The sequence below is a fragment of the Prionailurus bengalensis genome, chromosome F2 (assembly GCF_016509475.1).
Source record: "Prionailurus bengalensis isolate Pbe53 chromosome F2, Fcat_Pben_1.1_paternal_pri, whole genome shotgun sequence".
In the NCBI taxonomy this organism is placed as follows: Eukaryota; Metazoa; Chordata; class Mammalia; order Carnivora; family Felidae; genus Prionailurus; species Prionailurus bengalensis.
The window spans coordinates 57,255,940-57,269,422 of record NC_057353.1 but is presented as its reverse complement, the minus strand read 5'-3'; the positions used below and the strand labels follow the sequence as shown (position 1 = coordinate 57,269,422).

Here is a 13,483-nt window from a genome sequence, read left to right as displayed (position 1 = left end):
ATTCTGGGGGAGAACAAATTCTCTATTTATACTTTACAGTTTAAATGTAATCTTCCACAGTCTACTTACAGGATTTGGTGATTGTATTTTCTCTATTGTTCAAATGAATGCTCCGTTAACAGGTTAAGCCAACTGAGCATCCATTTGAACCAAAAGAAAGCAGCTTTCTACATTCCTAATGATTTTCATGTCAACTGTATTATTTCAGTTTCACTGTTCTTACTATTGTTATCAACACTTCCATTTTTTTTGTTGTGGTAAAACACAATAAAATGTTCAGTAATTTTGCAAAAACTGACATACTGAAATTAAACTGTTGATTGGAAAGCAGCCCCATTAGTCATGATATGTGAATTGTGCTTATAGTTAACATGGTCAAATACTAAGGTAGAGAGTCCACAAATTTAAATAGCCACTATATAAAGGATATTTAGTAATCTTGCACAAATCTGTCATATCAAGTCATTCTTAGGCAAATTATAATAAACCACAATCATATTTTGATAAGAACATGAGCCTTGGAATAAATGTAAAACTAAAAATATGCTGAAGACTGAGTTTTTATCTTCCAAATATGACCTTGTTATACTTCCGATTTCTTAAAATTAATCATTCTCCTAAAAATCCAACCTCTCCTCCCTCTGAGACTGTGATTCAAATAACCCCCTGCAGCCACTAATAGCTTTAACAATATATGGCTTTAGGCATAAGTACTTTTGTTAGTGGGAGGTCTCTTGAAAAGCCCCTGAACCCGCCATGTACTGCCCTTGGGCAAAAAATCTTTAATTAGCTGCTTATCCCATCACCTTTATCTGCTGGGGTTTTTTTTTTCCCCCCTGAAGACCTTTAGAAACCCAGAAAAAAACTACTTTTACTTGTATTAGCTCCATGGCAACACCTGTTTATATTGTCTTTTCTTGGAGCAGGAGAGAAATTGATGAGGAAATAAATACAGGATCTGAAACCACAGTCACTGATTCATTTATTCATCCATCCATTCATCCCTGAAGCAGTTATTCAAAATAGTAATAAATAGTAATTAGCATTTTAAGAAGCACTATAAAGCATTTTTAAATATTTATTCATTCATTTATTTATTTATTTACTTATTGAGCTAGAGTGCAGGGAAGGGGCAGAGAGAAAGAGGGAGAAAGAATCACAGAGCCCTGTGTGGGGCTCAACTCACAAACCAAGAGATTATTTATGACTTGAGCCAAAATCAAGTGTTGGACAGACAACCTGACTGAGCCACCCAGGAGCCCCTAAGCATCTTTTTTAATTTTGTAATGCTGATAGCAACACCAGGAGGTAGATAAGATTAGTATTTATCTTTTATAGAGAGTTAAACCTCTATGGTTTAGTTAGACATGAAACCAGGATAAGGATAAAAGCAGAACCCAGGATGCTTGTCTGAAGCCTGTTTTAATCCATGTTATATTGTATAATACTAATCCGTAGTATTACGGAAATTTATAGTATATCTTTTTTTTTTCCAATATATGAAGTTTATTGTCAAATTGGTTTCCATACAACACCCAGTGCTCATCCCAAAAGGTGCCCTCCTCAATGCCCATCACCCACCCTCCCCTCCCTCCCACCCCCCATCAACCCTCAGTTTGTTCTTAGTTTTTCAAAGTCTCTTATGCTTTGGCTCTCTTCCACTCTAACCTCTTTTTTTTTTTTTTTTCCTTCCCCTCCCCCATGGGTTTCTGTTAAGTTTCTCAGGATCCGCATAAGAGTGAAAACATATGGTATCTGTCTTTCTCTGTATGGCTTATTTGACTTAGCATCACACTCTCCAGTTCCATCCACGTTGCTACAAAGGGCCATATTTCGTTCTTTCTCATTGCCACGTAGTACTCCATTGTGTATCTTTTTAAAATAGAAAACAAATGTTAGGTTAAGTAATATATGTGGGAATTGAAACTTTATAAATATGTAGTAAAATATGTAGTAATGCATATCTGGGGATATTTTCATAGTATTTTTTATATTATTATATGAAAATTTATATTGCTATATGTGACTTATTTAGCGAAATACTGAGAGAAAGGAATAATGGAGGAATGGCAAAGAGGGACCTGTAACCGCAGTATATACACCGATATACAACCAGTCAATCAACAGTTTATTCAAGGAGCATGTAGTCAGTGCTTACTAATTGTCAGTCTCTATTCTCACTTTGAATAAGAAGATGAGAGTGGAGTTTACATTTTAGTGGAGGGTGCTAGAGCAACACATCAGTGAATGTGTTCTCTTCTTTCAGACAGCGCTAAGTACCGTGGGGAAAAGTAAAGAAAGGGCTGGAGGTCAGAAGAAAACATCCAGGGCATGCTGCTGTCTTATATCCAAATGAGATGAATGGAGTGGGGTTATACAAGTCTGGGTGGTAAACAACTATATAGACTGTGAGGCAGGAACAGATCTTGACGTGTTCAAGCCACAGTGAGAATCCCAGGTGCCTGGACCAGCGTGAATGATGGCAAGCATGACAGAAGAAGAGTCCTGCGGAGGCAAAGCAGAGGCCAAGTCATACAGAGCCTCAAAGGCTGTGGGGAGTTTGACATTTCTCAAAGCAGAGAGGGAATTCACTGAGCTAGGGAATGAGGTGGTCTTAGTTTCTAAAAAATCACTGCGGCTAAGTAAAGAGGGGTGGGTGCTGGAGTCCAGCTCCAGCAGGTCCAGGGGGTCCCGAAGGATGAACGGCGTCAGCGAAAAAGTGAAAATAAAGCAAAACAAAAATAAAAATAAAAACAGAAAACTGAAATAAAAAGCTAAAATAAAAAACTAAAATAAAATGGACACAGACAACAGCAGTGTGTTGAACTGGCCGATTTATTGTAGCAAACGTGGCATTATATATGCTAGTGATTTCCTTGTAGCATACGTCATCTATGTTTTTCTAACATTATCTAATTTTGAAAATGTTCTTATGTATAAACGACCTTTAAGAAATAACATGGGGGCGCCTGGGTGGCGCAGTCGGTTAAGCGTCCGACTTCAGCCAGGTCATGATCTCACGGTCCGTGAGTTCGAGCCCCGCATCAGGCTCTGGGCTGATGGCTCGGAGCCTGGAGCCTGTTTCCGATTCTGTGTCTCCCTCTCTCTCTGCCCCTCCCCTGTTCATGCTCAGTCTCTCTCTGTCCCAAAAATAAATAAAAACGTTGAAAAAAAAAATTAAAAAAAAAAAAAGAAATAACATGGTGGTTTTCCCCTAACTTTCCCACATACCCCTTTGATTATAGATTAATTTCTTACATTATTCCATTATGCATCTGCGTTTATCTATAATCTGCAAAGCATTTACTTTGCTGTTCTCGTGAAAGGCCTTCCATTTTTCAACACCTCAAGTGGAACAGTTACAGGGACATGACCTCCTAACCACATGAGGCCAAAAGAACAATGTGTTTGCCTCAGTCCGAGGTGCCAGAAAGGGGCTGAAAAGGCCTTAGAAACCCATGCCTCATACATTCTCAGAGAGACAACGCACCTAGGAGCCAATGAACCATTCTGTAGCTTAACGGACTAGGTTCAGTCATCATCTGGAATGCCTCCGGAGGGCCAGGTGGGCCTAGGGGTTGAAGTCACCTGTGCCCAGAGATACACTCCTTAGTTGCTGGAGTGGGGCTTTCAAATCCATATGTCTCTCCTATACAGGCCCTCTTTGCTGGCAAAGGTATGAGGCTATCCTTCCTGTAAGTAGAGGAGTCTCCTTAGGGGATGGCAAGGGCTAAACGTTAAGACCGCACAATTCCTTGCGGAACCATATTTTCTTCCCTAATGGTTCTTTTCCCAGGGGGCCTGCCGAGGGCAATTCCCCAACAGACAATACCCCGGGTACTTTTAAGGCCAAATTACCTAAAAGCGGGAGTACAAGAAGCTTCACTGTTGGCAGGCCGCCCTGCAGTCACCAATCCGTCCACAGCCCGGGCCCTGCCACTCAGGCTGGGATAGCTCGGCTTCCAGCAGGTGGGCTAGAAGAAAAAAGACTGAATAGAAGGCTAGTGTAATAGTGGATAGGAAAAGTAATGGTAATTTCAATAGGAAGGTCATGGTCCGTGATGAGAACTGGTAAGCCTCATGGTACATTTTTTTAAATGGAGCTGAGAAAGTTTACTGATAGATCGGATGTAGATGTAATTGTGAACTTGAATATAAGAAAGAGAAATTAAGATGAATGAGTCCTGCAGTTTTGGCCCAGAACTAGGTGAATGGTAGTGACATTTACTGAGGTGGAGAATGGTATAGACGGAGGAAATTTTAAAAAGTATTGTTTTAGACATATTGGTTTAAAAAAATTTTTTTTAATATTTATTTTTTGAGAGACAGAGAGACAGAGCATGAGTGGGAGAGGGGCAGAGAGACACAGAATCTGAAGCAGGCTCCAGGCTCTGAGCTGTCAGCACAGACCCTGATGTAAGGCTCAAACTCATGAATGGTGAGATCATGACCTGAGCCAAAGTCAGATGCTTAACCATCTGAGCCACCCAGGTACCCCTAGACATATTAGTTTTGAGATGCTTATTAGGCATATTATTTCAAGATTCTGAGCCAAGTCAGAATTAAAGATAAATATTTTGTAGTCATACTGTATCAATGACATGGAAATAGATGCCCTTATAGAGGGGTGATGGTTAGAGAGAAAAGAGAAGATGGCATGGGTCACAGAATGTTACAACATTTAAAGGATCAGAGAAAGAGGGTGAGATACTAAGAGAAAGGCAAGAAAGAAGAAAGAAAGAAAGAAAGAAAGAAAGAAAGAAAGAAAGAAAGAAAGAAAGAAAAAGTAAAGGAAGGCAGCTATGCTCACCACTATACCACCAATGCTAGGAGAGAAAGAAAAGGAAGGAAGGAAGGAAGGAAGGAAGGAAGGAAGGAAGGAAGGAAGGGAGGAAGATTATGAGTATAACCAGTGGCATAGAAAAAAGGAAGACAGTGTGGTGTCCGGATGGCTAAGCAAAGAAAGACTCAAAGTGGAATAAGTGATTAACAAGAGGAGATAATTATTCATAGGTTGAGTAAAATGCAAATTAAGAATTGAATATCACATTGCAACAAGACTATTATGGTGACTTTGACATAGTCATTCCAACAGAGTAAAGACAAAACCCTGATGAAATGAATGGAGGACAGACTGGAAAGTAAGGAAAAGAGGACTTATCACTATAGCAGCAGAGAAGGAAACCTCAGAATGCAAAGGGTAGATGAGTTAGAATCTTGGCACCACAGGGAGCAGAGTACCAGACAAAAAGTTGATTGCTTCATCTTCGCAGACTTCAGTCTATTAGAAGAGACTAATGTATAAAAAGAATATGAAAACATAATATGAGCTATCTGTGGTAGAACTGCATAGGAAAGAACTTGGTGCTATAGAAAACTATGGGACACTTAACAGATAAGGGAGTCAGCAAAGAGGTCAAGAGGTACTATCAGCATTAAATGACCATGGATGGTAGTGTTAGCTATGGGGGAGAAGGATGTAGCAACTCATAGCATTAAGAGAATATATCAGTTTAGTAGCCTGAACTGGGAAGAGGGTTTGGGATGGTGAAATATTGGTAAATCATGGGTACATACAAGCCTAGAGATGTAGTTAGAGATTAAAAAATTAACTGTATTTATCTGTGGAATGAAGGAAATGGGGAGATTTTTGAAGGACTTTCATCAGTGAAATAAGATGAGCAAATTTTAATTTTAAAAAGGTCATTTTAGCAATAATATAGAGACAAAGTACATGGATAATACACCCATATCAGTGGAGGTCCATTGATATGATTAATGTAGCAACTAGAAAAACGTGCAAGTGAGATAGGACAGTGACAATGGAGAGGAAGGGCATCTACATTTGCTTTCAACTCAGAATCAGCACTTCATCAATCACTTATTTATAATCTTTTTGGGGTGAAGTTCTATTCTAGAATTCTTCCACTCCTGGCACATTAATTCTCAAGTTATCTAAAACTGTTGATTTTCTTTTTTAAGGAGCTAAATTTTTTTCTGACCAACTTAACCTGAATTAATATTTAACCCATTAACACAAATTTATAGGAAAATACAACAAAATGACTTTCTTTAAAGATACATGTTTACACTATTAAAAATGTTTGTAACTCCTTTGGGCAATTGCCCTTGGTTTTTGCATTAAGCTTTTGCATTAAGAAGTGGCAGAAAACTTATTAACTTAAAAAATATTATGAAAGACATAGCCCTGATACCTTATGACTATAACCAGACTACAACAAATACCCGAGGACCATAGTGCCAGTGGTATCTGAAGTAACAATAGTTGTAGAAGGAAATAGTAAAATGACATACAATTTATTGACCTCTCGCTGTGTTCCAAGCAATGTAGTAGCTTCTTTGTATACATTATCCTATCTGTATATTTTTCACAAAAGCTCTTTTTAAACCATTGCATTATCATTTCACAGACAAGGTATCTGAGTTTCAGAGAGTTTAAGGAACATGTCCAGCATTACGCATATTTAAAATTGTAAGTTAGGTTATGCCCAAAACCAAGCTGCCAGTACTAGGGGTATGAGAATTTTCCTTTAAGGTTAGTACTTTTAAAAAGCGATAGAGGCCTTTATTGACTTCCAGAACAGACCTACGTACTTACTCATTTTTGTAGTGCTGTACTAGCAATTACCAGACTGGCACCATACCAAGTCTCTTTCTTCTACTCAAGAGCATGGACTCTGGAGCCAAACTACCGGTGTTCAAATCTCACCTCCTCTTACCAGCTCTGTGATCTTGGACAAGTTATTTAATCACTCGTGACTCTATTTCCTGTAAAATGAGGAGAATATTTATTTACATCTCAGTGGATTGTTGAGAGGCTTTAATGAGTTAAAATCTGTAAATTGCTTTAGGAGAGTCCCTGGCAAACAATAGGCTCTATACAAATGTTATTAGCATACCATTGTGATCATCATCCGCATTTCTCCTGAAAAGTACTATTACTCCTCAAAGGATGCATAAAGACAAAAGTAACAAATACAAAATAACTCTTCAACAAATTCTGTTATCTACATTTTAATTTTAATGCAAATGTGCCAATGTACTTTTTAGTAATATACTAAAAATGATATGCTGTCATTGAGTTTATTGTAATATGATTTTAGATTAATGCCATTAAAAGGTTATCCATTCATGTTGTCTAAGCATTTTTCAAAGTTTTTAGGAAGGAAGACTTAATTTTCATTGTTCTTGTGAGTTTTAAGAAATAATAAGATTGGCTGTGTTTGCAATTGTAGTATCTGTCTAAGATGTTATCTCTGACCTTTTCTCTTATTTTAATCCTCTGCATTAGAATTAACTTGCTCTCTTGAATTGTTTTACTTTTAGTGCCCTGTGGTGGAGTTTTAACAAAGCGCAAAGGGACTATTTTGTCTCCTGGTTACCCTGAGCCTTATGACAACAACCTGAATTGTGTGTGGAAGATCACAGTGCCAGAGGGAGCTGGCATTCAAGTAAGGAAATTTAAATTTTTCTCCTTTTCCCTGTATATTTGAAGTTAATTCTTTTAGAGATGAGGGGGATGAAGGTTACTTCTAAAGATTTAGCCACTCCTTTTCCTTGGCATGGTTGAATGTAGCAGAAAGGTACTTATTGTTTTCACCTGCAGGTAACAGAAAATCAATTCAAAAAGGCCTAAGCAATAAGAAAAATGTTTGTTCCGGATGTCATGGAATCTAGCGGTAGAGGTTGTTTATTTGGGAGGTTCAGTTGCATCATTACTGACCTAGGTTTTTCCCTCTCTCTGCTCTGCCATCATAGCATGTTGGCTTAGTTCCTAGTCTTCTTTTCTCATGAACTTGAGATGGCTACCAAAGCTCTAACAGCAATAGCAATAGCCAAAATGGAACGTTTCAATCTATCTATCTTTACGATGGCTGAAAAACGTTCAGAAATCCTTCCAGTAGACTTTCTGTCCTGTACTATTGACCAAAACTGCAAGACTATCCATCCCTATGCTATACACTGACCAAAAGCAAAAGATGTATTGTCATTTGGCTCTAAAAAATCAACGTTAGGTACCTAGGTTAAGCATGGGGCTCAGCTTCCTCTGAAGTATACAGTCCTCATTTAATTGAACAAAACCAGTTTTCTTGTTAGCAAGAAAAGGGATGCTAGTCTATAGACAAGCAACACAATCTACCATATTATCTCAACCATAACCACTTTTCGGGAGGAGAAATTTGACCAGTTACTCTATATTACAAGGAGATTGTTTTTGCATAAATTGGTGATATTTGACTACTCCATGGAAGGTAATCATTCTTCACAAAATATTACATAATCTATATTTCATAAAAATAACTTGATTACTTCTCCAATTGGGTTGTAAGGTGTTCCTTTGGAAACTTGAGAAATATATCAGTTATGGGAAAGTAGCCAAGAAATCCTCCATTAAAACTGAAAATAGATAAAAGTATAATTTTTAGTTAAAAAAATCAACTTTTTGAGTTTGTAATTTTGCAGAAAATTACTCCTAATACCTGTTAGGTCAGTTAGCCAATGAGAAAACATGAAATATACATTTTCAGTGTTTTAAAGGCATTAAAAATGGAAAGACCCTATGCTTATATTCTGGCTAGCTGTACTATCATTTTATGGCCAACTTGTAAAATTCAGAGAAAACCAATCAATCCTATCTTATCACTGGTAGAATTAACAAGGATTTTATTTTAGTATTTTTAAAAATTTTTTGATGTTCACTTAATTTTGAGAGAGCTAGAGAGACAGAGTGTGAGCGGGGGAGGGGCAGAGAGAGAGGGAGACACAGAATCCAAAGCAGGCTCCAGGCTCTGAGCTGTCAGCACAGAGACAGACGTGGGGCTCAAACTCATGAACAACAAGGTTGTGACCTGAGCCAAAGTCAGATGCTTAACAGACTGAACCTCTCAGGTGCCCTGAATTAACAAGGATTTTAGAATTGCCCATGTTGTAAGTTGTATAGAAAATCTGAAAATGAGATGATGCCTTTAGAGCCTTCATAGAACATTTGTCATATAGTTGTCAGTTTATCAAGGTTATCCTACAGCATCCACATATTCATGTCAGCTTGTCTATTTCCATCTCATCTTACAATAATAAAAACCCCAGCCTTTCCTGTCTAGTTCTCATCCTTTGTTTTTGAGCCCTGCAGTGTGGCTTCAGCATCCAGTGCTCTGAGCTACTCATAGCAATTACTGAGGACTCTATATCATTAAATCCATTGTGTTGCTCATCCTGCTTATTCTGACAGCAACATCCTAATTCTGCCCATTCTCCTCTCACTCTTAAAACATGTTTTTCCTTCTTGGTTTTCATGGCACCAATACTCTCTTAGACTTTGCCTTGTTTTCTTTTTTATACCCATGGCTCATGCTTCTACATCTAGGAATACAGTCTCCTCTTCCTACTCAGCCCATCAGATACAGTGTTTGAGAGATGCTGTGGTTTTGTTTATCTCATGTTACACCATGCTGTCTGCCATCTTGTCTACTTCCGTGTCTTTGGCTGCCATTTTGTGCCAGTTGTGCCCAGGACCTGCATCTTAATAGACCATCAGAAGGCATTTTTTAAAATGAAGAACTGAGGGGGACCTAGGTGGCTCAGTCGGTTAAGTGTCCGACTCTTCGTTTTGTCTCAGGTTGTGATCTCACAGTTTGTGAGACTGAGTCCCATGTTGGGCTCTGCACTACAGCACAGAACCTGCTTGGAATTCTCTCTCTCCCTGTCTCTCTGCCCCTCCCCCATTTGTGTGTGCACACTTTCTCTCTCTGTCTCAAAATAAATAAATAAACTTAAAAAAATAAAAGAACTGAATAAATGATAGTTTTCAAGTGTAAATATCTAACCCAGTGCTTTCACCTAAGCTGCATGTCATTTATTCAACTGCCTGCTGGGCATTTCAACTAAACTTCTTACTGGAATTTCAAATCCATCCTGTTCAAAACTGACTTCGTGATTTTTTCTCATCATTATGGGTATCCTTCAGTGTTCTCTGGCTCAGAATGAGCCCCTCATCCATTCGGTTGCACAAGCCAGAAATCTTGATAATTTTCCCCCTTTCCTACTCTACACAATGAAATCTGTGGAATCTGTCTTTCACAAATCTTTCAAATAAGTCTATTTCTCTCCATCCATATTGTTACCCTAAGGTTAGGTTGTCATCATCCCTTTCCCAGGGTCTTACTTTCCTCTAATCTGTTCTTCAGAGGGCAAAGACAGTAACCTAAAAATAAAAACCCTGATACTATCACTTTCCTGCTTCAACAGTTCCCTGTATTCTTAACTCCTTGATACAGCTGATTATACCTTTTGTGCTTTGTCCTCCTTTGTCACCACTTATAGTCACACTAGTTTAGTTCTTTATAAAAGCCTGGCTCTCGCTTGCCTTTGGGCCTTTGTGCGTGCTGTTCCCTTTGCAGGTGACATTCTCCTTGATCCCCCTTTATTTGGCTTATTCTTAGTCATCATTTCTGTCTCAACTTAAAACCAGTTCCTGTGGAAGGCTTTCCGTGAACTTGAGGAAAGGGTAAGTCCCATGCTGCACGTTCTCATAGGTCTCTGTAATTTCCTTATTATAACATCTGTCACATTTTACTGTTACCACTTAGTTAATTACCCATAAGATCTTGAGGGCACTAACTAAATCTGTTCTGGCAACTAGCCAGTGTCTGCCAGTATATGCTCAGTAAATATTTTTAGGGTGACCTAATGAATCCCTCCACAAGCAGGGTTTTGGATATTTTAAGGAGTTAGGACAGCATGATGAACTAAGAGGACATTTGCAGAAAACGTGCGTCGTATATCACTTGTCCAAACCAAACACTTCAAAACCAGACAATATCAATGACACTATAAACTCTTTCACTGAGGAAGCATTTTATTTAATGGTTACACCTTAGAAAACAAAATTTGAATTAAATGGAGCATGTATCAAACTTACAGAATGTGAGGCATACTGGATTTTTAATCTTAAATACTCTAACGGACTAACCAAAACTTTTTTTTTCTAATTGATCTCTATATGTATGATAATTTTAGACATACCACTAAATCATAGACCATTATATAGCATATGCACACACATGTGTAATGTGTGATTTGTACTTGAAATTTTACTACTTTACCTAAAACTACCTGGCTGGTGTGCCAGGTTTAAAGCAATGCCTATTTTATTTTATTCAGTTAGGAAAAAATATGTGTGTGAATAAAGAATTAGATGAATGTATAATAAATCATATATGAGATGAAATGTGATAACCACTGATGGAAAGAAAAGAAGAAACATTTAGAATGCTGGAAAAGTTGTAAATAATATAGAATGAGCAATCTTTAGAAAGAGCCTCAACAAATAGACTAATTTGTTATATTAATTTTACATGAGATGTTTGTGGGGAGTTGTGTATTCATTTATTTGCCTGTCTCTTCTAGCAAAGCATATTGATGGAGAATTCCAAAGGGGCTATCATAACAGAGTTATTAAGCAAAAGAGCAATCTTTATGTGATAGACCTTGGGAAACTTATGTTTGTTACTTAACTGTGTCAACCTGTAGAATGATCATCATGATTAAATATAACCTAACAAGCAAATTAAAATGAAATTTGAATGTCTATATGAGGAATATCTGGTTTTAGTGATTGGAAATTCATTACCCCATGAAGCTACCCTGTTGCCATGATGGACAGCTCCATTTTTAATGCAAAATTCTTCTAAACAGGGAATCAGTAGCTGCTGCTTTTTAAATAATTTATTTGACTCTCGTTTGGCCTTTTGTCACTGTGGGTCCTCAATCATTTCCTTGAGCCACCTACACCTTCTGTGTTTATTGTACCAAATTATATTCACAATTTGACCAGACTCCTAGTGGCAAATTGTGTTAGTTTTCTATGGCTGTTGCAGATTACCATGCACTTGAGAGCTTAAAATAGCAGAGGTTGATTCTCTCACAGTACTGGAGGCTGGAAGTCCCAAAGCATTTTTACTGAGCTGAAACTCAGGTGCTAACAGGGTTGTGCTTGGACCCTCCACTCTCCCCTCTGCCCAGGCTCTAGCCTTTCCTTGCCTCTTCTAACTTCTGCTGGCTGCCAGGCGTTCCTACGTGTCTGACTATATCACTCTATTTTCTACATGCATGGTCACATTGCCTTCTCTTCTGTATGTGTCAAATCTCCTTTGACATCTTTCTTATAAGAACACTTATGACTGTACTTAGGGCCCATCTGAATAATCCACGATAATCTCCCTATTTCTAGATGTTTAGGTTAATCACATCTGAAAAAAATTTTTTTTCCATGTAAGGCAATATTTACAGGCTCCAGGGATGAGGACCTGATATCTTTAGAAGGCACTATAGTTAGTCTGTTATACATATGTATGTAGAATTAATTTTTTTTCTTCTCATTAAGGGAATAGGTTTTCCTAGAGACGTCTTCATTTTTGTTTCTATCACCCCTTTGATCTCAATAACTCAGGGAAAGAAGATAAATCGTTAAGTCTCCCCTCTCCCTTTCTTTCCTTATTCAGATTACACAAAATCTGTAGCAAAAATCTGTTGCAAAATAATCTGTTGCAGAATCTGTAGTGACACAGGTGACATTTTAGTTCCTCTTTCTAGTATTCAATCCTGCCCCCAATCTACTTTAGTCTTTTACTGCTTCTCACACAGACTACTGCAATAGACATTGAAATTGTCTTGTATGTATGTATGTATGTATATATATATATATATATATATATATACATACACACATGTATATATACACACACACATATATAGATAAACACACACACACATATATATATACATATATATATATATATATATATATATATATACATACACACATACATGTTTTTAATTTATTTTTTTAATTTACATCCAAGTTAGTTACCATACTGTGCATCAACAATTTCAGGAATAGATTCCTTAATATCCCTTACCCATTTAGCCCATCCCCCTCCCACCACCCTTCCAGTAACCCTCTGTTCTCCATATTTAAGAGTCTTATGTTTTGTCCCCCTCCCTGTTTTTATATTATTTTTGCTTCCCTTCCCTTATGAAATCGTCTTTTTACTTGTATTTTCTTCATCCAATGCAGTACTGTAGTTAAAGCAGTCCTGGTTATTCTCCTTCTAACCCTTTGGTGGACTACACCTCAATTGCATAGTTATTATGCTGGTCTCGGGTCTTTATAGTCTCTTGACAAATCCATCTCAGCTAAGTTCAATCCTTTATTCACACTGGACACTATCGTGAACTAAAATTCATTTAATTTTTACAACAATTATGTGAATTAGATGCCTTTATTACAATGATGTGTATAAGAAATTGAAGGCACAGATTGTCAACTCTTCTAGGGTTACCTGCCAGAGAATAGAGGGAGCCAGAAAGCTGCACAACCAGGCGTCCTCACTCTGCTGTCTCTTGGATTTATCCACTAAGCTCTCTCTATCTAACTTTTCTCTACTTTTGCTAACTTTGCATG

At 37.7% G+C, this 13,483-nt stretch overlaps 1 protein-coding gene across 1 annotated transcript in view; it reads left to right on the top strand.

Moving 5' to 3' along the window:
• Window positions 1-13,483, top strand: part of CSMD3 (CUB and Sushi multiple domains 3) — a 1,274,540-nt gene that overhangs the window by 1,094,667 nt on the left and 166,390 nt on the right. The window contains exon 36 of the mRNA XM_043601622.1: window positions 7,348-7,472. Within this exon, the coding sequence (XP_043457557.1) occupies window positions 7,348-7,472 (125 nt within the window). The remainder of the gene's footprint in view (window positions 1-7,347; window positions 7,473-13,483) is intronic.